General features: G+C 41.6%; 1 protein-coding gene across 2 annotated transcripts in view; it reads left to right on the top strand.

Annotated features, from left to right (window-relative positions):
- Nucleotides 1-11213: 11213 nt before the first annotated feature.
- Nucleotides 11214-26035, top strand: part of ST8SIA1 (ST8 alpha-N-acetyl-neuraminide alpha-2,8-sialyltransferase 1) — a 148041-nt gene continuing 133219 nt past the window's right edge. Inside the window, exon 1 of one of the 2 annotated variants that reach the window (XM_048053923.2) lies at nucleotides 11214-11697. In XM_048053923.2, the coding sequence (XP_047909880.2) occupies nucleotides 11447-11697 (251 nt within the window). In that variant the 5' untranslated portion in view covers nucleotides 11214-11446. The remainder of the gene's footprint in view (nucleotides 11698-26035) is intronic. The other variant, XM_013184619.3, reaches the window with a different exon arrangement.

Here is a 26035-nt window from a genome sequence, read left to right as displayed (position 1 = left end):
GACGTTTCCTTAGCTTTGAGCTAGATAGCGTGGCTCATCTGCTGGGGGTATCTCTGTTATTCAGAGTGAACTGCTTGACTTTGCTGGTTTATTTTGTTTAGAAGATTGTTCAAAATGAACTGTCTTGTAGGAGCTTCAAGGAAATCAGAGTAAATATTTCACCAGAAATAATGTAGCAGGAATATTAGAAGGTGGTAGTTAAAACAGGGAACAGTCTGAATGTAAAGTAATTGTTTGTGGAACATAATCACACAGGAACAATTTTTCTATTGTCTTGTGATTCTACTTGGGGAAGAAAAAATGTACACTCCAATGACAACCAAAAATATTTTTGGTTGGCTAGACAGATTTAATTCATATGATTTGCTTGAATGGTATAATTATGATATTAATTTTCATCATGTTGCCTAAATACAAGTGCCAGAAACAGAAGACTGAATTGGCAGCCACTGAAATACAGTGAACCCACAGGAAATGTCTCAGACTAAAGTAATCTACAGATTAAGAGTGAGTGGGAGTGAAGCATCAAGAGAAAAGAAAAATATAATCTATGGCAAGGAGAGGAAATCAAATTAAATACAGATTTCACCTTCATTGCATTTTACCAGCTATGCTTACTTTTTCTTCCAAGAAAATCTCAAAACATATTAGTCCTAAATTTCTTAATGACAGGGAATTCAAATATTTCTGATCATTCTTTGGCATAATGTCTAAAAAAAAAAGTCTTCAGTTGCTGAAGAAATCCTGCTGTTGTAGGTAAGTGGGGACTGAAGACTCCTAAAGGCTCAGAATAGTCTTAAGGCTGATTAATTAGTGAAGAGAATGTAGAGCCATACCAAGGATGGATAAAAGTGTGCATGGCTATTAATAATGAGGAGAAATATCCAAGCGCTGATATAGCTTCTAAGAGTACTGGGATCTTAGCTGTAAATTTTCAAAAAATATTGAATGACATAAAGAGAAGGGAAATTCAGCATTTGTAGGATGTAGGAAACTTTTAAAGATTTCATGCTTAGTCTTAGCTCTTAGTCTTAGTGTATGAGGGAGGGAAAAGATTCTCAAAATCTATTTTCTTCCTCAGCTTTCCTGTTTTATCAATGGATATCAAGTCTATCTATGGTACTTCTGGAGACAAATAATTGCAACGTACAAGCATACTCTAGTATGTGCATACATATTGTTGCTGTGTGAATTTTTACTTAAGAATGTGCAAATACATCAGTCTGACCTCATTTTTTTTTTTTAAACTAATACAAAAAAAAATCTAGCTGACATTTGAAGATTACACAGTAAGCATGTTGAGAGGCACAGCTGGATAGCTTACAGACAGACAAAACACACTGCCCATGAAAAACAGGTTATGAAATTTAAGGAAGACATTGCAAATTGAATATGGGTCTGCTGCAGAGATAACACAGAAGCCAATAAAATAGTGAGTCATGGATGTCATGGTAGTCACTTTATTTCTGAAATGCTTAAGGTTATGCTTGAGCTAATTCCTATCATATTAGAAAACTGAGATAAATGAATAGATTAGTATACCATTTTACAGTGCTTGAGTGCTCCTGAGAGTTATCTGAGGACAGTTTGGTCCCAGGAGGAATATTCCTAGATTAATGGATAGAACCAGGTGAACGTTGTTAGTGGACAGGCTGTAAATATACAAAAAGCTGAATTTCTCACTGTTTTCTTCAAAGCTAGCACAGTAGAAAGAAAATCTTCATAGAATATTAGGGGCACACTTAGAAAATCAATGTAAACTTTCGATCTCAATTATTTTTTTTTACCCCACACTGTAAGATATGTTCTTGTTCCTTATGAAATTAGATAATATGCTTGCTAGAATTTGGTCTACAAGATGCTTGTTTCATTAAAGGGGTTGATGGGTAGTCAGTTCAGAAATGTCTTGCTGAGTTTTTCTGGGTTTAACATATTCTTTCTATAGTTTTATAATGATATTTTAGAGCAACTGTGAATCATTTGAGTTGTGAGTAATTAACCCCTCTGGAAATGTGACTCTTAAGGATGTCTCAGGTTGAATAATCATAAAATGAGTCATTGAAATTGGACACATTGGGAATATTTTTGAGTTAATCATCCAAAAATTTGGAGTCACTGTTAGAGCAGATAATGACCCAAAACATAAGTGTATGTGCTTCTATGATGTGTGTGTCATGCAGGAAAATAAAAAATATCTGAATAAATCTAAATTAGTATTGTATCCAAGACAGAAGAGGGAGGACCGGAGTTAAATTCTAGGACTGAAATTTTGCCAAACAGTAGCCAAACTTAGCAATCGAAAAGCAATCAACTGCAATGAATAGAACATCCTTTATTAAATCATTTCTGTACTGATATAAAATGCTATTTGAAGATCCATTTAACTGTTTTTATGCATTCATTCCTTTTCCAGCTTCCAAGAACTAACTTATCTTTCTAAAACTACAAACATATGAAAACAACACTTCCTCCATCTGAAGAATTATCTGCTTATTCAGCATTTATGGATTCTGAAAGTCTGCAGGAGAAAAATGCAGACTTTGTAAGATGTTTGCCACTTTATAATTATTGTAACTCCAAAACACAAAACATTATTTGTACGAATAATAAGTCTAAGCAGCAACAAAGTGTGTGCCTTTCCTCCAGGTTTCAGCTCTGGGAAGTATTTTGACAGTTGGATCCACGGTACGTCTCTACATGTGGGCAGAGTTGTTTTTCTTTTGCTGCTGAAGAGAGGCTTTTACATTTGCTACAAATCCCAATTTACGAGCAGATTTTTCCTACTAAAAATCCTTTCTTATGCTCTCATTTTCTTCACATGGAATGAGATGGTTGCTATCCTGATTTGTATTTACTAGTATCACCCACCCTCTGGAAATGGTTCCACTACTATTAGAGGGATACCACGATGTCAAATACTACTTGCTCTAACAAAACTATGACAGCTGGGTCTGCAAGACAAAATTCTCCCCTAAGCTTGAGCTAGCACACAGCCTGACACCACTTTGATCACTAATGCCCCTTTGGAGGCTATCAGCTAGGCATTGGAGCTTGTCTTGGGCCATTCTGAGGGCAGGATTCCCCTGGTTCTGGTGTTAGCTGTTATAAATCATGACCACTGGAAGAAGGAGATCACCCCAGCAACTGATAAGGTTGTAACAAAGCCTCTTGGATCTTTTTCTTTTTTTGTTTGGGAATAGAAAGTATGTGATGATCTGTTCTGCTATCCAGGGGAGATGCTATCAAAATCACCACCAGATAGCCAACATGAGAATTGCGGGAACTCCTGATTACATTATAGCTATGACTTAGAAAGAGAAGCCACATCTAAAACCAGTTCAAGCCCAGAAGCTGAAGGCAAGTATCTGGAGAATTCAGCATCAGCTTCAAGATATCCACTGTGGAAGTTTCTTTCCTTTGTTTACTTGGGGTCACAGGCTCTTTCACTTCAATACTCTTCAGAGGATAGGTAGCTACTGTATAAAGATTCGTAGATAAAGTTTTCTGTCTCTGAAAAGGAACAATTCTAAAAAGGGAGATCTTTAGATCTTTTTTATTTTATTTTTCCAGTTTGTGGTATGATAATCGTAAGTAACAGCTTTCTCTGCAATTTAGAGCTTACTGGTGTCCTGACATCAAAAAGCTTGATGGTTTCATGCAATTTGGTTAAGTGGTCTACATTTCAAAGCTTTTCCAAGCCCTGTTAGGTTGGGAAGCTCATGAGCACAGACCTCCCTGTGGTGGTTGAGCAATTTTGCCTGTCCTGCTACAACGGAGGAACATGTAGAGGAAAAATGAAAGTTCATTTACTTCACCTTGTTAGTCAAGTTTATATTTCTTGAGTATTTTTCTAAGCTACTTATGATAGGTATTAATATACAGACTTTTTGAGTAGTAACTTTTTGTACCTTAGAATGACTATAATTGTTAGGGGAAAGGACCACTCTGTATGGCTTTGTAGAAGAGATTTTAGGTGAGATCATGTGCAACTTCACAATGCACTTTTTGCAAACACTTTTCAGGAAAATCAGGTCTGCTTCAATCGCCGAGTTTGGAAAAAAAAAAAAAAACAACCACGCCTACAGCAAGGACTTTGTTTATTTATTTATTTTTAAAAATGTCACTCAATAATATGTTACCTGAATGGCTTTCACTACTATTTTTTACACTCCTACCTATATTTTGGGCCTTTCAACTCAGCAGAGATCTTGTTAATGGTGATACTTTAATCTTGCTGTAAGGGGAGACATATGAACAGATGCCTGTTTAATTGCAGGTCAAAGATTTTGTTCTTTACTTAAATTCCGGTATATGGGCAACTGTTATCTTCTCTGAGCCCAAACAATTCTTTGTGCAGCAATATTAAAATGTAAGTTAAAACTGTTTGATGTCACATCTCCCACAAGCAAATATGTAGGTTGGAAAGTATGTTGTGTCTGCAAAAGAGCCTTTGTTGATATTTATGTTCCCATCCAGCTTATGTTACCTATTAGACTGCACCACCATCTGGTTGAATTAATGACTTGTGAAACTCGCCTTCTAGATGTCAGAAATCGCAATGTGACATTTTGTAAGACAAAGTAATCCATCTCCTGTGTTTCTTCTCGAGAGAAAACTGTTATTTCTTTTCAACTCTTGCAGAACTTGCCTTGAAACGGAGTGAATGTGTGGTCCTTAAAATGGTTTAAAACTTATTTGCATAAGTAACTTCAGAAAAAAACAACATGGGGAAGTTCCAGAATTAATGGTGACTGTGTGTCCAGGGTCTATGCAACCTGGATAGCATGGGAGAGATCACATTACTACTGACAAGTGTGAAAGAACTGCTGTGACCTGAGACTGCGAAGTGCCCCTGAAGTTCAGCAAAGGAACATGCAAGTTGCACTAGTGATGTTTCCCAGCTTCTTGATCGCTAGAGATTTTAGTGATGGGGTTGATGATTTGGGCAATACTACAGACCTCTGTATGAGGTTGCTTTTCCTCAGAAACCTTATTGAGTCATACGGTGCTTCTGTCTTCCTTTGCTAGTGCTTTGTGCTTTCACTCAGCACAGAGAACAAATTTTTTTTTCCTAGCTTCATCTCTGTCTTTTGGTATAAAATCTCTTGCTCTTATCTTCATTGTATTTGTGAATAAACAAATTAAACTTTAATTATTGTTTGCTCATTAATGAAACTTTAAATTGTTTGCCTGGGTCTAGGTGAAATGCTGCTGCGTAACTTTAGAGGCCTTAAAAAAATCCATAATAGTTTTGAAGCACTTGTCTGATATTACCTGTTGGTGCATCCAAGAGTTTGAATTACAACTGAAGTTGCCCTTGCAGTGTGTGTCCTACAGTACTACAGTAGGCTTGAAGAAGTCTCAGTTACAAATCTATCCAAATCTACCTCAGTCATCAGTCAAGCCTTTTCAGCTGTCTCTGTTTCCCCTGGGTAATAATGGTAACAATAACTTTCCTTTGTAAAACAAAACAAAACAAAACAACAACAAACAAAAACTTTTGAGACCTACTTAAAAATGCCAGAGTGGTTCTGGTTCCTGTATATAAATATTGTTGTATGCATATTTTTGCTAGTCACAAGTATGTTTCAATTAATATGTTTGGAAAAGCTCTCCGGAGGTCAGCATGTGAATTTTGCTTTAAATAAATGGGCTAATGGAAGATGTGGCTAATGTAAATCTTACAGATAACCCTAGCTCAGCATAGAAGTCAGCAGTTTTTGCACTGTTTCTGCACCTGAAATCTTATCTAGCCAGGTTGTTCAATTTCCTGTCACTGAAGCCTTGCTTTTTCTCCATTTTAAGTCAGGTTTCCATTTATGCTGTGTATGCTGGAGCTGGTTTTACTCACCATCCTGCACAACAGGTTCTGCTCAGGGTCCACGTGCTTGCCTGAGGAGGCTGCAAGCAGTGAGCATCTGTGAGGCTTCCTCTTAGATGGTTTAGGCTTTGAGGGTTGCAACCATCCTTGCTGAAATTTCTCTTTAAACACATTTCTGTATCACCCTTGTTCACCTTAGAGGCGGACAACTGAACAAATCTCATAACCTAGGCCCACTGCTAATTCTCAGCTAGTCCCAGAAGCAGAGAGGAACTTCTCATGCCTCACACAAAATCATGGTTTTCCTTAATGATAGCTAAGAAGCATTTGTTACAGGAAGAAGACGTAAGGCAGTGATATCAACAAGCTGTTTCCTCTCCTTTGTTTTTATTTCATTTATTTTATTTATTTAGAGGGGTTACTTCTTGCAGACCAAATTTATTATGTCCTCTGTATATGAGACATGACCTTCTCATGAACAGGCATTCTTAAACAACGCTGAATTATGAATGATGGCTTCCTGACAGCAACAGCTCAGATCGAAATTTCAGCAAATGTCAGACATGAGGTCAGAATCTATCTGAGTCCCCAAGGTAAAGGAACTCTACTAAACAAGGTAAGTGCCTACTCGCTTAAGCAATTCGTTTGAAGTCTGTGTGCATGTACATGTGCATGTTCCAGTGCTACTCCTACAAACATTTTATTTCCATTTTAAATGGTGTATCATAAAAGGATCCCTCCAGCCATAATGCTTTTGGTGTGACAGAACTAACACATAATTGATACCACTCCAGCAAGTCCCTGACTCTTCTGAGTAGCCCTTCTCCTTGTGAGTAACCCCCTTAACTGCAGTAGAAATTGCTTTCACTAGTAAGGACAACGCATATGGCCACACAGGGGTTCACATTCACTACAGCATGTTCATGATTAATTTTCCCTACGGAAGATTTCAGAGAGGCTGCTGAGCAAACCTGTCTCCAGTAATGTATGCGTATGTGTGCACCATAATTTTTTTCTCTGCAACTTTAAACTATTCTTTGTAACTGATCTCTCAGAATGGGAGGCAGTATGCTTTATAAAGAGAGCTTCTTCTAGGGAATTCTAGAAGAATAGCTTCTTCTATTAAAGTAATAAATATTGCAGTGGTCTGGTCTGGAAGCAGATTTCTTTCCCTTTGTTACAGTAGGCCAGACCTACTGGATCCAGTTGTGCATAAGGTCAAACCCTTTAAAGATTATAATAAGCTTATTGTGATTTATAGATGCATCTACTTCAATTGGATAAAATTAAACTAATTGTGTGAGCATTTGTTTTATGGGTGAGGGAGGAAGATTTGGATATATACTGTGAAATTCACTGTACTCCCATATTGTAACAGCAGTGGAGCTCCTGACCACCCATGTCTTTCGTAGACACTTTCACATGTTTTAAAATGTGCTAAAGAGGTGTCCTAAAGCCAGTGCTGTACAATAGAAGTCTGGTCTTTATGACTTTCCTAGAGATACCTTAATGACGTACAGCAGTAATGGCAAAGTTGTGGAGAAAAAAAAAAAAAGGCTCTGCTCGTCTGTTTTAAATACATCCCTCCCCCTCTCCCATTTCCCTGCAAAACCCAAAAGCAAAGTTCCTGTGGTTAATGGCTTGATACAGTCTTTGTTACTGAAGCCTGTAGGTTTTTACTCCTTTTTCCACCTTGGTACTAGGTAACATTACTGGCCACATACAAGGATGTTTTGAAAGTCCTTTCAACACTGCTCATAACAGAGGTTCTCTGTTTTAGGAAATGAACTCCGTCTTTGATCAGTAAGATCCTTTTCCCCATTTTATGCTTCTTCCCTGTGCATTCTGATTTCTCTCTGCAGCTGAAAAGATGATTGTACACGTTGTCACAGTAATAATATTATTACAGCATGCTAGCTGAGGAGCAAAGATATGGCAAAACTTCTAAGGAGAAATGATATTCTTTTTTTCCTAAGCCAACTGATACAGCCAGGTAAAAAGCAGATTAGATTTAGACACCATGCTTTTCCAGGAATATTAATTTGATATTGTTTTTGGCTGTAGTTAAAATTATCCCCTCTAATAGGATTATTGAAAACTATCTGTCATAGTAGGGGCTTAAAATGTTTTATCAGTGAGAATACACATTTGTTAGGGGTTTTAGCAAAGCTGTAAAGTAAATCCTGATGGAAAGAAGTATTATGGGAATTTACCAACTGGTCTTTGTATGGGCAACTGTTTGTCCATTCATAAATGCACTCTCATTGTTTGTGTTATTCTTACAAAAGATGGAGATGTTAGTTTTTCAAAATATATCAATTGAAGGAATGCAAAGAAATCAGAATGTTCAAAGGTGACATCATACAAAAGCTGACCTAAAATAATATGTAAAACAGATGATGATTTCTGAACATTTTGCTGTTGAACATTTGGCCAAAACACATACAAAATGAGCACAGAACATTTATAGTAGTGGGGAATAAGGGTTGCCATTATACACTAAAGACCAATGTTTTTTTCAGCTCCCTTCTTCCTTAGAAAAAAAATCCATTCTTCTACATAGACTCTACTAATGGAGCATGAAATACTTGCAGAACTGACGGCAGTGCATAGAGTGAGGTATTTCAGTCAGGTGGTAACTGAGTGCATTTGGAAGATAACAGATTTATCTTGTAGGTATACGACACGATAGCATTTTCATAAACTGAAAGGGGTGGTATAGCCTAAAGGCTGATTCCAAATGCAACTGCTCTGCTAAAATCTGCAGAGCAGAAAATGAGTGGAGTGTTGAAGCAGAGGGGTAAAGCCCTGTCATTTTGGAAACGAGAGGGCTTGAAAGGGAGCAAAGAAAAGGCATCCAAAGGATATGTATAGGAAGCTCTAAATGAAAGCACTTAAAAACTGGATTTTTGAACAGAGGCAGCTCTATTCTTGATGTGTGCTTTGGGTTGGGGGTAAGGGAAAGAGCAGCTGCTCAGAAAAGATCTTTACCCTGCTCTCCTGAGCACGGCTTTCTCAGAGACAGCAGCAGCATTAAGTAACTGAGCAGAGTATCAGCTCCACCCGCAGGGGCAGAAAGGGAAATGCAAAGCCATCAGATGAGTACAGCTAGCTCAGGGATGTTGTGAATGAGTCTGCATGGCTGTACTGTTTGCATTGTTGTGGCAAATAAACAGGCAATAGAAAACTGGAAGAGAGGTCTGCTGATGGATTTTGCAGTGAACCCAGGAAAAACATAACACTTTTCTTTCTGATCTGTGGATAGCATCTCTATTTCTTCTTAATGTTCAAAATGCTTGTTATTCACTGGTCTCACCCATTGCTTTTTCTCTATGTTTCTTTCTGAAGGCATCTCTCAATATATATATATTTTTTCTTTTTCTGTATGAGGCCCGCTTATGAACCTTGTCCAGAGTAATTAGCCTTTCTGCTTGTAGATCTTACCTGGGACCAAAAGAATGAAGATGAGAATAAATCTCACTACTGAAGTTCTCGCTAATGTGGAGTACAGCAGAGAGGAAACTTCCATCTTTCGGCTTTGATTTAAAGGCACGGATTGTCAATTACATCTTCACAATGATTGCAAACTGCCATTGAGGTAGTTAAGACTGTTTGCTCGAAAGCAAGATTAATGTTTAGCAGTTTATTCTTATCTTCAGTTTATTCTCCACCTGAAATCATTACCCACAATGTAAAGCATCAGTACGCTTTTCTTTCAGGGCTCACTGTCAGAAGGTAAGGAAAGAAGACATTTCTACCTGTATAATAACAGAACGAGGCCAGACATTTTCAGTTCTCTGTGCCATGTCAGTAACAACATAACAGGCTCTGCCTCATCTCTGTCTTGGTACATCTGGCTCCTTGTGGGCTGTAGGCAGGAAATGGTGAAGGAGTTAACAGCCATTGCACTAGACAGACTGTGGACTGTTATAAATTCAGTGAACAGCCTGGGGGCTTGAGGCTGAAAGATATTCAGAAAAAAAAAAAAGGAAAGAAAAAAAAGAGGAAAGGCTTAGGAATACTTTATAGGTTCACAAACAAAAAATACCCCCAACCCTGCATCTAATTGTGTAAGGGCAGAAATCCTTTATTAAAAGAAATGATCCCTCCCTACACTACTTAAGGAGGGACTACGTTACCAAAGAAACTAGCAAATAACTGCATCTATTTCATTTCTACTTACTTCATTGCATCCAGTTTGGACGGTCAAAGAATAAGCCATTTCTACTTTCTTTTTGTTCCTTTTTCCACTTTCTGGTTTCCCAAGTGACATCAAGACTCAGGTTTGTCTCTCTTCTCAGCTAAAGGTGAGCAACGAGGCAGAATTTAATTTGGAGTTCATGGTTTTGCACATTTACACAAAAATGCACAGTTTTGCACATTTTAATAATTTTTACTTTTGATAAGTCTAGCTAACTACATTTTGAATAAGTCTCCCTAAAGATCATAGAATCATAAAGGCTGGAAAAGACTCCAAGATCACCCAGTCCAACCATTACGCTACTACCAATATCACCCACTAAACCATGTCCCCTAAGCACCCAGTCCAACCTTTCCTTGAACACCCCCAGGGACAGATTGATTAGTTCTGTTTGTTTTTAGTAGAGTTGATTGGACAGTTTTATGTTACTGTTGGTAAATAGCTTCCTCACCAAAAATACAAGTTTACTTAGGGAGGATGTAAACATCTGTTCTACTTGGAACATATTTGTCAGGTGTTGGCCAGGAACACATTGCTCGATTTCTTTTCCCATTTGGTCTGAAGAGTGCAGCTCTAATGCTCTAGACAGCTCTGCTGTGTAAGGTGTGAATGAAAACAATATTTGTTACGCAGTAATAGGTCTCGGACATGAGAGGCTGTAAATGTCCTCTCGCATCCTTGGATCTCCCAAGTTACAAGTAGCTGTGGGTACACACGGACGTAACGGCGCTGTCAGTCGGAGCCCGCTCCCCTCTTACACGGGCCACTCCCTGTCAGGTTCTCGAGTCATCCAGCACCCCCCAGCCTTTCCAGGCTCAGCTCTGGCGGGCCACTTCTTCCCTCCCAGCTGCAGCCCCGAGCCGGGGGCTGCTCCTCGCCAGCTGGCTCCCGGTGGCAGCCACGAGGCGGTGGCTCGGGCTGGCTCCGCGGGCGAGAAGATGGCCGCCAGGGCGCGCTGCGGCGCCGGCCCCCGGCGGGAGCGCCGCTGCCGGGCGGTGCGGCGGCTCCCGGGGAGGAGGCCGGGACTGCGGGGGGCTCGGCGGCGGCTCCTCGGCCCCGCGCAGGGGCCGGGAGGTGCCTCGGCCCCGGTGCGAGCGGAAGGAAGCCCCGGCGCGGGGCTAAGCCCGCACAGGCTGAGCGAGAGAAGGGGCCGGGGTGGAAATTTACTGGGGCGGCCCGCAGCGGAGAGCGGGGCGGGGAGGCGGAGGGAGGGGAGCATCGCCTCGCCTCGCCTGGCGGGCAGAGCGAGGGACCAAATGCCTGTGAGGAAGGGGGCAGCAGCCACCGCCGAGAGAGGAGCCAACCGCGGCGCAGCCCCCGGGAGGAGCCCGGCCGGGCTGCGATGGCCGCGGGCAGCGGGCGCCGGGCCGGGCCGCCGGGCATAGGGCGGCGAGGCTGGGCGGCCCCCGCACGGCGAGGGCCTGATGCAGGAGCTGCAGCCCGGCGCCGCGGCGGCGCTGCGGGCGGAGGAGGAGGAGGATGGCGGGGCTGGCGTGGAAGTGGCCGCGCACCCGCCTGCCCGTAGGGGCCAGCGCCCTGGGCGTCTTCGTCCTCTGCTGGCTCTACGTCTTCCCCGTCTACCGGCTGCCCGACGAGAAGCGAGATCGTGCAGGGGGTGCTGCTGCAGCAGGGGCAAAGCGTGGAGGAGGAACCACACTGCGGTCGCCGGCTTCAGGTACCGCCGGCTCAAGGGCGGCCGGGGACGGGCACCCTCACCGCCCCAAACTTTGCGCTGCCAGCCCCGTCCCTCCGCTGCTGCCGCCCCCAGCCCGGTCCCGACCCTTTCTGCTCTGCCAAACTTTTGTGGGGCTCGTCCTGGGCCGAGCAGGCAAAGGGCCGGAGTGCAGCCGGGTGCTCCTGCGGCAGGGAGGGCTTTCTGGGCGCCCCTGGCCTGAAAGGGGTGCGGAAGAGATTTGCCTTCCGCTGAAGCCCGCTCGAGCGGCTGGGTGAAATGCAGACAGCTGCGGGGTCTCCCTTCCCCTCCAGGTGGGAAGCTGGGTTTTCTCCTTGTCCTCTAAGCAGCAGATGAAAGATCAGAGTCAGTGGTAACCGGGCTGCCTGCAAAAAGACTCCCTTTCTTTAGTAAATGCCACAGTGAATCAGATCCCAGTTCCTAGGGGCTTCTGTTCTGGCGTACAGCTTTATTTGGTGTTCTTCTTTGTTTTGTGAATGCAGCTCAACTTGTGTTTGCCGTGAACTGGAGCTGGCATGTGATTGCTTACTATCTTGTCTGCTGGGATAGCAGAAACTTTGCAGTTCTTCAAAAGCACACCCTTCAGCACCTGGAGCTTGCAGGAAATATAAGCAATGAGAGATGATAAATGGGCTTGTGTTAATAGAATCTAGGCCTGAAAGAAGTCCTCCCTTTAATACAGAGCTAACAATGAGGTTCTGATGTAGAATCCTTGTTCTAGAGCACAGGATATAAAACTGGAATAAACTGGGTTGGTCTCCTCAGTTATTAATTTATCTTAATTCTTTTGTGCCACAGATTTACATTTTTTAGGTAGATTAATCATTTTTTTAAAAAAATTAACCTGATAGGTGATATAGGAGAGAGCTTGATGCATTATTTCTCATGTTTGTAAGCCAAATGTTGCTTTGAAGGGTGACACAGCTGCTGCAACTTCAGTTTAAAAAATATTTTTTAGTCTATTTCAGCCACATGGTTTACAAACACAAACTCTGTGTGGCTTCTCAACTATTCCACCTGCCCAGATATTTTTCCACTGTCTAAGCGTAGTGGTTATCTCAAGGATGCTTACAGAAGAGAATATCTTGCAATAAAGTGAGCTGTGGTTTCTCGTCTGTGTCTTGCTCAGTTGGTGCAGTGCTAAATACAATTAACTTTAAATCAATCTGCTTTAGGAATTAATGCTTTTTTAAAGGAAATTTTCACTGGAGATATGTAGTGAATATACCAAAATAGTCAAACAATAGTGATGTAGAACTCTGAATTCTTGCTGAGTAGATTTGCTGCTCTTAACATTGGTAGAAAGCTATGAAATTAAAGTCCTTGTCAGGTAAACTTCTCTATATTGTAATACCATCAACAGAAACAATGATGTTCTTTGCTACCATTCTTTTCTTTTTATGTAAGAGCATTGTAAAGCTCCAAGTTTCAGTTTGTACTGGAAACTCTCTATGAATGCAGGTCTCTGTTTTAAGTGGTGAGCAGGTATAGAGCTTTGTAGACAACCTCTGTGCGGACTTTGAAGTAATACTGCCTTCCATAATAGCCTAATATTGGGTGGGTTTCCATAAGATAGTATCCTTATTTAAGAAGGACATGGATTGCTATTCTCTCTAGCGCTCCTGCACACAGGAGGTTGTGAAACAATTTTGGCTGTGCACAGTTCTGAAGAACAAATCTGTACTTCTGCTAAAAATCTGTATGAGGAAGTACAAGATTTTCCATTACTGTGCTTGCATATATTTCTTTGTATAATACTATATTGTATAACATGGTACATTATAAGTGTTCAAATAGCCAGGTTCTTGCTACGTAGTGAAAATATCTGACACCTCTGCATCTCTCTTCCTATAAACTCACTTGGCTCCTATTGTTGAAGTAGATGATGGTTGTCCCCAGGTAGTTAACTTTATCAAAATATATTTTTCAAAACTAGGGAGTGCTGTTCCCTTTGCATTATGTGCCTGATTCAAAGAGCTCTTCAGTGAGTAGCTTAGCAAGGTCAGAGAAAGCACCTCTGCTGATGTGGGCTGAACCCTGGCAGATGAGTGCCAGCAACTCCTTAATCTCCACAGTGGCTCCTTCCTCCTTCAGAAACCCTATAAAAAGGTCTAACTGATGTATGCTCGTGTTTATGCAGGTATATGCGCTGTCCGGGTGCTTGTGGGATGATCTACATGAGGGTTTTTTGTTTGAACATGGACTCACTGAATTGTTTTCCAAATCTAAACACCTGTGTAAATAGTCATGTGTTTCTGAGGCCGTGTCCTTCACTTGCAGTATGTGTTGCCTTCTGCATCTGTGAATAAGGACAGGTTGTGAGAATAACAAAATGAGCAGGATTAAGCCTTTGGCTTTGGAATGAATCTGCGTTTAAGCATGCTTTCAGCCTTGACTCTGCATACACGACTTCCGTGAGTAATCCTCGCATGATGTTTGTGTGCTGGGTGCTGCTGGCATCAGTGTGGTGGGTGTTTGCGTAGCAGTTACCTAGGTTCTTAGATGAAGGAACAAATCCTGAAAAGCCTGAAGATACAGTTGAGGTTATTAAGAGCTCTTGGTCCAAATCCTTTCCGCAGTTGACAATAGCTTCCTGTAAAGCCTTCAGGTTCTGGGCATTCAGGGGTAAGCACAGCCTAACTGCAAATTATTGCTGTTAGCATCCTTTAAATTTCAAGTCACTACTGGCTGAGGGCAGTCAAACTCTGCTGTGGAAATATCTCGTCTCTGACAAATGCTGAATAACAGTCTGTCAGTCAGATTGCAAACTGCTTGATCCTGGGCTGCCCACACTACAAAGCGGTCAGAATAGGAATGAGACTGTCATTAGAGTCAGTAATGGCTAACGTGTCTAATTTACCTACAGTATAATGGCTTGTCATACTCTGAGGTGTTTAACGTTATTGCGCCCTAATTGTTTTTACAGATTGCTTAGCTTTTTTAAAGGCTTAGTGCTGCTTAAATTATTTAGGCAAGAATTTTGTTAATTGCTGTTTTGTTATTAGTGAAATAAATTACATTCAAGAATACCTTTAGGATTATTTTATTTAAAATTATTGCAGTTGATGAAAGGCAGAGCTGAATCTTTCCATCTGCTTTATGAGCTCCATACAACCGCACATCCCAAGTGCTGTGTGTGTATCTGACACTTCTTCATTTCTCAGCCAGGGCGGGCTCCTCTGGGCAGTCAGCAACCTTTGCGTGGAAAAACTTCTGTTCTCCTATGAAGACAGATGGGGGAGCTGGGGTTGCTCAGCCTGGAGAAGGCTTCAGGGAGACCTTATTGCGGCCTTCCAGTACCTAAAGGGGGCCTGCAGGAAGGGGACTCTTCACCAGGGAGTGCAGTGATAGGACAAGGGGGAATGGCTTTAAATTAAAAGAGAGGAGATTTAAATTAGACATTTGGAGGAAATTCTTCACTCAGAGGGTGGTGAAGCACTGGCACAGGCTGCCCAGAGAAGCTGTGGATGCCCCATCCCTGAAGGTGTTCAAGGTGAGGCTGGATGCAGCTCTGGGCAACGTGATCTGGTGGGAGGTGTCCCTGCCCGTGGCAGGGGGTGGAACCAGGTGGGCATTAAGGTCCCTTCCAGCCCAAACCGTTCTGTGACAGTGAATGGGCTTTTGACTGTCAGAGCTCCCACTGCACTAACTTATATGGTTCAATGGTGATTAGTGACTGAGTTAGAGGTTAGAGACTCCTCAAGAAGAGATGAGACAATTGTGAGATGAGGACAATGAAAATGCTACCCTTGAGATTCGGATCGTGTTGTTACTTCTGCTGCAGCAGCTTTGTGTGATGCCAAAAGGTTCTCCAGGGTTTATTCTGGGGGTGGCTTGGCTGAGCTGGTGGCAGACATCTCCCTGTGAACTCACCATTGGTGACCTGCCTCCAGTCCAATGCATCTGCTACAACTTGGCTCTGCTCCCCAGTGCTGTCCCCCCTGTCCCTAGATCTACACTGGCTGTGCTTATCTTTGCAGGTGGCTTGTCTGCTCCATTTTCCTCAGGTTTGGGCTGTTGCCCATTTTCAAGGACAGAGAGGTGAAACTACTAGCTTGAAATCACACTGAAGCGGCTGAATACCCAGGCAGAATATGCAGACTTGATGGACTGTGGTGCTTTTGGTCTCTGCTCTTAATGCTGTGTAGGTGTGAACAGAGTGCATGAAGGTTCTTCTATGGTTAGCTTCATGTGCCATCCAAAAATAATGCTCTGTCACTGTCATGTGCGGTGCCAGGTGGGTCTTCCTACTGTGATCTGCCAGCTGTTCTCTGCCAGCTGTTAATAGCTGTACCTCACGTGTAATCACAACAAACACCAAAGAACATCCTCTCCTACAAATCATTTTTCATTTTTAGGTCGCATTAATGCAGAGCTGGTATTCCAGGTCACCTCCCAGTCTGGGTAAGATGAATGCTGTTGCCAAGTCAGCAGGAGTTCCTTTAGTTCAGCTGACTTTTCCTTCTCTTTTGATGCAGGCATTGGAAATTACATAAGAGGTGTGATCCTTACTGGGATAATTCGAGGCAAATCTGAGATAAACCTTCATATTGCTCAAGTTGACTAGATAAGAGTTTTGCCCTGCTTAAACAGCTTTATAGGATTCTAAATTATTGCTGCTTGTTTCACTGAAACGTGAAAAATGAATTTCGGATTGGAGCTGGGAAATGCTGGGTTAGATTACTTCTACTTCTGTGGCTCATGGAGCCCTATCCTAAAACCATCGGGTTTGAACCATAGGTTCAAATGTGCTTCAGCAGTTGCCAAATCCAGCTTGGTTTGCTCTCCTGAGTAAGTGTCACTACTACATGCCTGTATTTTTAACTTACTAACATTTTGAATGACTGTTTTTCTTTTCATTATGTTTGTTGCATTTCATGGCAATTGGATATTTGCAATTTGTAGTTTCTTAGCATCTCCATCTGAGCAGGGAAGTTGTTTTTGCAGAGAGGTACCAATTTGAAGAGCAGGTTAAAGATGAGAGAAGTGTTCTTGTCCCATACAATTATTTGGAGGCTGTGGTGAAGAAAGCAAGTTGCAGAGAGGTCTGGGACTATACCCTCAAGGTCTTTAGGAGTCTTCAGATACCTACATTACTTGAAAACAATACGGATTAGTTGTCTGAGTTCAAAGTGTCTTTGCAGATTAGGGCTGTGGAGGCAAGATTGAATTAAATTCAGGATTCCGGAGTTCTTGCTCATGGTATCCTTCCTTGCCCATAAATAGTTTTTTCTTACAGACTTTGAATCTGCCTTCCACAAGAAACATACAGTTGAGTTCCCTGTTTTCAGTATCTGCTTTTGCAGAGATCTTTGCTCTTTTCTTTTGAATCTGTAAAGACTCTAGTGCTGCCAGCATTTCTGGGAGGGTATAACCAACTAAGACTTTTGCTGTTAGCTGGGAGCATCCAAAGGCCCAGTGCCAGGCACCAGGGAACTGGAAGAACAGAGACTTCAGTGGAATTTTGGTTACCAGACTAGGGCCCTGAATGTCTGGTATGTGCGTACACAGATACTGCTGGATGTATATAGTTTCACATCTGTGTTTTCCCTTTTCCTACCTTGTAGTGGATGTAATGGACACTGAATAATCCATACAATATAGTAACTTGTGATTTATTGCTGTGCTTGTAATTTTTGTCTTCACAGCAGTGAAGCAAACAGCATATTTGATGTATGTTCAATGACGTATATAAAAAGACTTACTTCTGAGACTAGCTCCTACTAGGTAAATGCATGGGAAATGAATTGTCTGTCCCCTTTTGAATTTATCTTGCCACAGTGAGGATGAACCTCACTGAATTGATGAGGCTGTTTGGACTGCGATCTTCTGTTTTTCCACTTTCTTAATATTCTTAAAAATGTTTAATTTAAAATCTTTGTATATATTTTCATCTTTTTCTGTATGCTACATATGGCTTCCAAAATGCAAGAAAATTGCTCTTAAAGTTACACACTAATGTCAAATCATTTTAACATAGCCGTGTGCAGTTAAATTCATGCTGAAGTACATTATCTGTGTTATATAGTATTTGCAAACCTCTGCAGAGATTTAGGTTTCACTGTGTCACAATTTTTATGCACAGAAAGCCAGGGACAATTCTTCTCTTGGGCCTTACAATCTAAACTGGTTAGATAAAGGGTGGAGTGGGTGATGGCATTGATAAGTCACTTAACCCTAGTGAAGACTTCTTCCAAAAGAGTAATTATTACAGAAGGTCTGAGCTTCAAAAAGAAGCTATACCTGTTGCCCTGACAGTTATTTTTAAATCAACAGATTGAATTATTTTTACTTCTCCTTCTATTCCATCAGCCTCTTGAAAAGCCCTCTTGAATTTCTTCATTTAGCAATTATTTTTTTCAAGCAGAAATGTGACTACAGTGAGGTTTTAAAACCTGGTTGGAACGGCTGAACAGAAATGGTTACCTTATTTTTGTCTTCCATGTTTGCTGTGAGCATAGTTTCATCTCCTGAGTGACCATTTTGTTTATCTTTCTTTTCACCTCTTCTTAAATATCTTCCCATCCTTATGCTGCTTGAAGTCCTTCTCAGCTTTCAAGGGACCCCCAGACTCCTTGCATGGCTCCTGTTATAATCACCACTACTTTCAATGCTAATTGGATATAAAGAACTTGTATGAAATTATTTACTTATCTCCCTCTCCTACTGAGTTTCCAGTCACCTTCAGACTCTTGAGTATCACATTGATGCTCATGGCATGTGTCATTCTCCGTTCTTTATGTACCCTATTGTTGCCTATCACACTTTCAAGATAAATTACGGACTTTGCGTTAAGGTAGTAGCAATATAAGATACCTACTTATCAGGTTTCCTCTGCTCTGAGGTTGCACAACAAGCTTTAATTTAAAAGCTGCTATGTAACTTGCCTGTATTTTAAAGAGTGCTGAGGAAACAGATCAGCTATTTTGCTTGCCTCCTTGTAGGAAAACTTGCTCTGTCTATTTTTGAAATGTGTAGAGTGGCCAACCTTGTAATTGAGGAGTAACTGCTTTGTATTTCCTGTCGAAGATGAAAGATAAACAACTTTTTTTTTCCTTCCAGTGAAGAGGTTTTAATGTTGTTCTATGTGCTTTGCCTTGGCCAAGTTTCAGCTCTTGTAATGCTGTTTCATCTGCTGCAATATTTGGAGTTTCCATCGTATACGATGTTCTATTTGCACCATCAGTGTCGCTTTATGGCATGTCCCAGTGCAGGGTGAGGAGGTATCTAACATTGTAAGTAATGCTCAGAAGTGCCACAGGGTTTGAGAACCAGTCCCCAAAGCACTCAAATATGCACTTAGAGGGTGATTCTGAATCCAAGGCTCACCAATGCCTGCCTCTCTCAGTGAAAGTCAATAAGACTTAGGCTTAATGGCATGAAGACTCTCAAGTTACTTAGCTGTGTTTAAATCTTTACTTTTGATTGCCAGGAGAGTCTTAATTCTGTTTCCCCATGTACTTTTATACAGGTGAGGAAGTAGAGTTATAATGGAAGTTAAGGAAATGTCTCTGTTACAAGGCTATCTCTTGTAACTGAACTTCATGTCCAGGTCACAGCTAAAATCAGTGGGGAGTTTTATGAGTAATTGCCGTTCTCTACTGAGATTATTGTTTATACTATGCCATAAGCTTGCAGAGAGATGTTCCATGCTCTGAAGGATTTTCAGTCTGAGAACACGCATAGTGAGATTTATCCCAGTTATGCAGATGAGGATTTTTGATTAATGGAGTAGATTTGTTGCCGGTTACTACAGTTCTTCCTGCAAAGAAATATCTGGGCTGTTTGCTAGTGACATGCCATCCAACTGTTCTCTGGAAGAAAGATCCAAGTACTTGTAATGGGGATTTGGTGAGTAGTGTTCCTTCTTGCCACTCATGGCATCATCTAGAGGTATCAGCTTACTACTGGGGAAAATGCTTAATGCTTTTCTGTAAATCTTTGTCGTCTCTCCAGGGCTTCCACTGAAGCATTAATTTGTTTAAAGGGAATAGAATAGCTCTTTATTTAACATACAGTATTGACTAGAAAATGAATCTTTGTTCTCAGGTAGTAACTTACAGTTTAAATTTGTTTTCCCTAACAAGTTGCAGTGTTAGAAAGCAGTGAGGTGGTATGGTTCTGAAGCATGGAGGATGCTTCTGCATTATATCACATAGGATTCTTTGAGATGCATACTACTGCCTGACATGGGTTAAGTCTTTCCAAAGTTTCTGCAAATGTTTGCTGCAAGTGGGAAGTAGAGGGTAGTGCGCGTGTGTGTTTGGCTATGCTGAGGATAGGCATTTCTGTGGTGTGTGAGTGAATCAAGATGCATGGAGTTCCTCTAATGCTCCCATAAGACCATGTGGGCAAATAAAATGTTAAAGAGATTGCATAAGCAGAAAGCTGTATGTTTCTGCTTCATCCAAATGTTTCTGCGGAGCAACAAGATTTCTGGAAAGGTCATTACAAAGAAACAAAGTTTTAAAAGGGAGGCAAACAGACAAGGAGAATCTTCAATGAAATTGCAGCTGTGTCTTGAGCTGGCAAGAGAGAAGAAATGCTGTTCAACTAGGGAGGGGAAAAAGGACTCTGCACAGGAGTCAAAGATCCTGATTCATGCTAGAGGAGTTGACTGCAACCCATGTAATGCAAAGAAGAGCTAATAATATGTTTGAAAGAAATGCATGCTGGGTTTATTTTTTACTTGCTTTTTATTGGGCCTCCGTAATTTTTATCACGTTAATTAAGAAATACTGATGCGATGAGAAACTCTGCACACAATGCCTATTTATGTCTGCTTGCATATGCATTTTCTGCACTTCTGAAGAATTATCTGTAAACCAGATAGCTCAGCTGTAAGTTTTGAGAAAGTTTATACTTTAGCCATAGCCCTTCCTTGTTTAAGCAGAAAGGAGTTTAAAATTCTTACTCTGGGAGGTCTTCAACCAAGAGTATTAAGAGACCTGTTGCCAAGGGCCAGGGCTTTGACTTTTTCTGTCTCCAGTCTCCAAGATTTAGCAGTGAGGAGATGCCCACATGCAGAATTTCACCTGGCTCGGTGATGGTTTCACTCTCCTACAGCAAAGCAGGAACAGATCCTGAACCATGTATGCTTGCAGTTAATATAACTTCTGGAAATACTGCAGAGACTGCTGTTACCTGCCCTTTTAACAGTTATGCTAGCTCCTGCAATCAAGTGAAACTATGATGGTCTTGATTTCATGTAATGAAAACAGAGAAGGACTTTTTTATGCCTCAGCTACAGTGAGGCTTGAAAGCATGAATGGGGGTTTATATGCCAAAAGGTAAATAGAAATCCATTGTGGGTTGTTGTTTTCCAAATGCCTAATCTCTGTGCCTTAATCATAATTCTGGGGGCCTGACTCATGGCTTCTAAATTGTAGGGATTTCTATAGTGAGAATTACATATTAACCTATAATTAGATGCATTTTTTTAACAGAAGAAGCTGCAACAGTGAAATGAAAAGGAGGAAAAAAAATCTGGGCATTCCTTTATAGGGCATGCAATTAATTGAACGTTTTGTCTTGGCACCCGGCAAACACCTAGCACAAACAGGCTTGCTGAGCCTTATGGACAAATACTGAGCATCTCAGGGGTTTAGTATGCCCAGCTGGATGAAGCAGTAAAAATGCACATGAGATATTTATTCTTTCAATCCTACTCCAGTCATTGCCTTTAAATGTTTAAGCATGTCCAGAAGGGAATGGCAGAGCGTAGCTGATCCAAAAATGGTAACAACAACAAAGAAGTAAACCTATCATTAGAGAAATCATGTGTTTTGATAGTTCTGTTTAGACAACAGAACAAATGAAAATACTTATGTAGTGTAGTTCAGTAAATGCTAATGGGTCCAGCCTGTGATAACGTTTGTTTTTGCCTTGGGTCTTTGCTGAGTGAACATAGTACTTTCTCTCATTTTGTTTAAAAACCCTGTTTTGTGCTTCCCTTGTCAAACAGACCATTGCTGGTAAAAGTCTTCTACTAAGAGGCTTGAATCTGTTCTTCCCCCACCTCATCTGCGGAGGAATGTATTGGCTTCCCTGGGCACTTATAGCACAGTTGGTGTTTTATAAGTTTAGTACAAGTTCTGCTTTCTCTTCTGCTGTGGAACTAAAGATCTACATCATGGAGAAAGGCAAAGTTACCTCTACAGTCTCTGGCATGAGTGGTTGGGGGAGGGGGTTTAGTGGGGGTGAAGGCTCTCTTCTCTGTCTTCTCTGTCGTGTAGCCATGAGCATGTGTGCAGTGAGCCTTCATTAGAAATCAGGGGCCAGCCTAGAGGAATAGGGGCTTGCTCAGGACTACAAATCTTAAGTTCTTTCCTGAATTTGACTTGGTCATTTGGTTTCAGGTGTTGTCTTGTGTTTCTCTGCAGTGTGTCCTTTGAGACTCTTCCTCCTTTTCATTTAAGATCAATAACTTAGTTTGCCTTAGATGAATTTAAAAGAAATCCTAAAAAGCCTGAAAAGTAAGCTGCTTCCACTCATGAAATGCGCCTCAGTCTGCAGATACTTCTTAAACAGTATGATAACTGCTAAGAACAGATTAGCTTTCAACAAATCTAATGAATATATAGCTAGGCTTTGTTATTTCATTTCCACCTTTTTTGGTTCTAAAGCAAATGATTTGAGTGTATGAGGAAGGAAAATCTCCTGGATTTTCCTGGCTGGCTCTGGAATAAGCACCAAGCACATGAATGTGATTTAAAAGTATTTTAGAACCAACTTTCAAGCAGTATTCCTATCTTAAGATGCCTAGTTGAAGGCTGAGTAGGCTGAGTGTGGTTCAGAGGCTGGTGCCAACACAGAAATTTTGTTTTTTTTTGACCATGGGGCGCTTTACTTGGCACTTGGCCTGGTAACTGCAGATGGGTCCCACCTGTCTCTAAGGGGAAAATGGATACTAGCACAGGAGCTGGCAGGGCTCATTGAGAGGGCTTTAAACTAGGAAAGAAGGGGGACGGGGCTGAAATAAGGCTCGTTAGAGGTGTGCCAGGGGAACAATGTCAGGGCTGGGGAGAAGGCAACGGCCCAACTGAAGTGCATCTACACTAATGCACGCAGCATGGGCAACAAACAGGAGGAGCTGGAAGCCATCGTGCAGCAGGCTAGCTATGACTTGGTTGCCATCACTCAAACGTGGAGTGCTGCAATTGTTAGCGTAGCAACCATATAACCACCAAGTGATTATATGAAGGTGCTTTATTCAGCGCTGGAAGCCGGGGCAGGTGCCCAAATCTGGCTTCAAGTCCCGTTACTTTCCAGCCATTATTTATACATTCAACATTACGTAAGGCATACATATTCATTACAGGTTGCAACATCAGCCTCGCATTCCATTCTAATTAGCTCTCCTCCCATTTGCACATGCGTGGTGCTCTCTGGTGGTCGTCCAGGTGGTCGTCCAGATGAAGTAAGGAGTCTTCCTCTCTGCTAAACTTTTCACCTTTCTCACTCGACGCATGCTCCCTCCACTCCTTGGTTCTGCTTCAACTCATTTCAGCACTTCCAGGCCCTTATCCAAGGTCAGGTTGTATCTGTTCCCTCCCAGGGTTCCCCTTCAAAGATTCATTTGACTGTTCAGTATACTCCTAAGTTTCCCAGTATACATAGATTATTTGATAATATACTCCCTAAACTTCCCAGTATACATAAATTAATTGATAATGTAAGTACATTTGGCAATGCTTAATTATACTGTATGACCCATCACCTAAGAGACATTAATAAAACATCCATTCGATTCTCCCCAACACTAACATTTCCCCCTTTGAAAATACTTCACTCATACCAAGAGCAAGTATTTTCATTACTATTAGGTTGAATCAGGTTAGTAGAGGTTAGTGAGTATAACTTGATATAGAGATTAGTAAGTATAATCTTAACGCATCTTCGTTAGTCTACTATCTTATTGATTCCTCTATGCCTGCTTGTTAACGCTAGTACTATAGGATGGGGGTGGAGTAAGTGGGATAGGGTGTTCTGGGTGATTCCCAGTAAGGACTCTCATTATTTGGCGATTCCATGCACTACTCCTAACTATTTCTCCCTTCACACATGAGAACATTACTCCCATTGCAGCGAATACAATTAGCAGCAGCACAATGCTTTGTAGGAGGGACTTGAGCCATCCTTCCAGATGAAGGCCTAGTCCCTCAACAATTTTGCTCAGCTTCTTGCTTTTCTTCCTCTAGCTCATGTTCCACATGAGCTAGTTGGGATATGTCATTTTCCACATCTATAGTTACATTTGGAATATGTACACAGCAATGATCAATTCTGCCTTTCAAATATCCACACACCCCATGCTCTTTTAACAAAAGCATGTCCAGAGCCATTCTGTTTTGCAGGGTCATTTTGGTTGTGGCCTGTAATTGTAAGTTTAAATCTTTGAACCCCTTCTTGGTTACCTTTGCCAACCTGTTTACCAGTAACATGTATATTTGGGTTTGGTTCAGGAGACTCATAAGGTTTTCCATACATGATTTCATAGGGACTTACCCATGACATCCCACTTCCTGGCTTTATTCTCTAATTCTTAGCAAAGCTATTGGTAAGTGCCTGTGGCCACTGTATCTTTAGCTTCCTGACAAATTTTGCTTAATCGTCCTTTTAAAGTTTGGTTCATCCTCTCTACCTGACCACTAGATTGGAGGCCTCCATGGGGTATGTAAGTTCCCAGGTAATTCCCAATAACCTACTAACCTCCTTAACCACACTGGCAATGGTGCAAAATATGGTCCCCTGTCTGAAGAAATACCCGAATGAGTACACCAAATCTAGGGGATTATTTCCTGTAGTAACCATTTTTACCGTTTTTCCTTTGCTTTCAGTTGGTGCGAGCAGGGAAGGGCCTCCGGCCATCACTGAAAAAGTATCAACCCCTACCAATAGGTATTATATAACCTCTTGCTTTAGGTTCAGTTCCACTAAGTCTATTTGCCAGTAATCTCCAGGCTCTATCTCCAGCCCTAGTTCTTCCCATCTCAGCATGTTTCCTCGCTACCGGATTATTTTCTTTAAGCAAAGCTCACATTTGTGACATTACTGAACTTTGCCATTGTTAACATGTGTACCGAGATGACACCTCGTTTCAAATAGGTCACCATTGCTCCTGCACCCCAGTGACATTCATTATGTTTTATTTGTAAGATTTCTCAGCATTACTATAGGAGGCACTATGAGTTGTCCTGTCGTAGCTCACCATACCATCCATCAGATTCTTCTGGGCCTCTCATCAAATTTGCAAGTCTCTCATCTTCTGCTGAATACTTTGGGTCTTTAGGTACCATTTAAAACAAGAGAGGCCTACCTTTGATGGAATTAGAGCCATTACTTTCCATACTTCACGCGCAACCTTTCCAGGCCGTCAAATCTGCCAGTCTGTTACCTTCTGCAATCTCTTGATGCTCCTCCTTGATGGGCTTTACAATGCATTATGGCCACCTGTTGGGGTTTTCTGTACAGCTGTTATTAATTTCAACTATTTCTTCCTGGTATTTTATATTAGTCCCCTTGTGGAGTGATAGCATTCCCCTTTCTTTTCCATAATGCCCCATGTACATGAGAAATCTACCCCGAATGCATATTTTGAATCTGTCCAAATATTCAATGCGTTCTTACCCCTCGCTTAGTTCCAGGGCTCGTGTCAGGCAATTATTTCTGCTCGTTGGGCTGAAGTTCCCGGAGGTAGGGAATTTGCCTCAATCACTACCTTTGATGTAGTTACCGCGTATCCTGCATAACGAGTCCCATTTTTCCACAAAGCTGCTTCCATCTTCGTGAAAAGTTCCCTAATCCGGTCTCCCTAGAGGCTGGATCCTTTAAGTCTGTTCTGCTGGCATAGGTATGTCTTCGATGATCTCCAGTCGCAATCATGACTGAGGTATCCTTTCCCTCCGTAGTTGTTCCTAGAAACACTGCTGGGATTTCAATAAGTTAGTAGTTCTTAAGATTACATCATCTTGCTCCAGTTAGTATAGCTTGATATTTTCATCATTCGGGCCATGGGCGATAGCCAATGGCCCCCCTTTTGCTCCAATACCGTAGTCACCATATGTGGCACGAACACCTCAATTCGTTTCCCTAATGTGAGCTTCCTGGCTTCCTGTATTAAAAGGACTGTGGCTGCCACGGCCCTTAAACACGAGGGCCATCCAGCGCTTACCGCATCCAATTGTTTAGAAAAATACTCCCACAAGTCTTTTCCAGCTCCCAAGTCGCTGGGTCAGTACTCCTAATGCCAATCGTTGTCTCTCATGGTGTGCACAAACAGCTGAAGTCCTTTGATAAGTCCGGCAAGCCCAAGGCAGGG

This window comes from Anser cygnoides, chromosome 1 (genome assembly GCF_040182565.1).
Source record: "Anser cygnoides isolate HZ-2024a breed goose chromosome 1, Taihu_goose_T2T_genome, whole genome shotgun sequence".
Taxonomy (NCBI): Eukaryota; Metazoa; Chordata; class Aves; order Anseriformes; family Anatidae; genus Anser; species Anser cygnoides.
The sequence above is the reverse complement of the archived record's forward strand: the minus strand, read 5'-3'. Positions and strand labels throughout refer to the sequence as shown.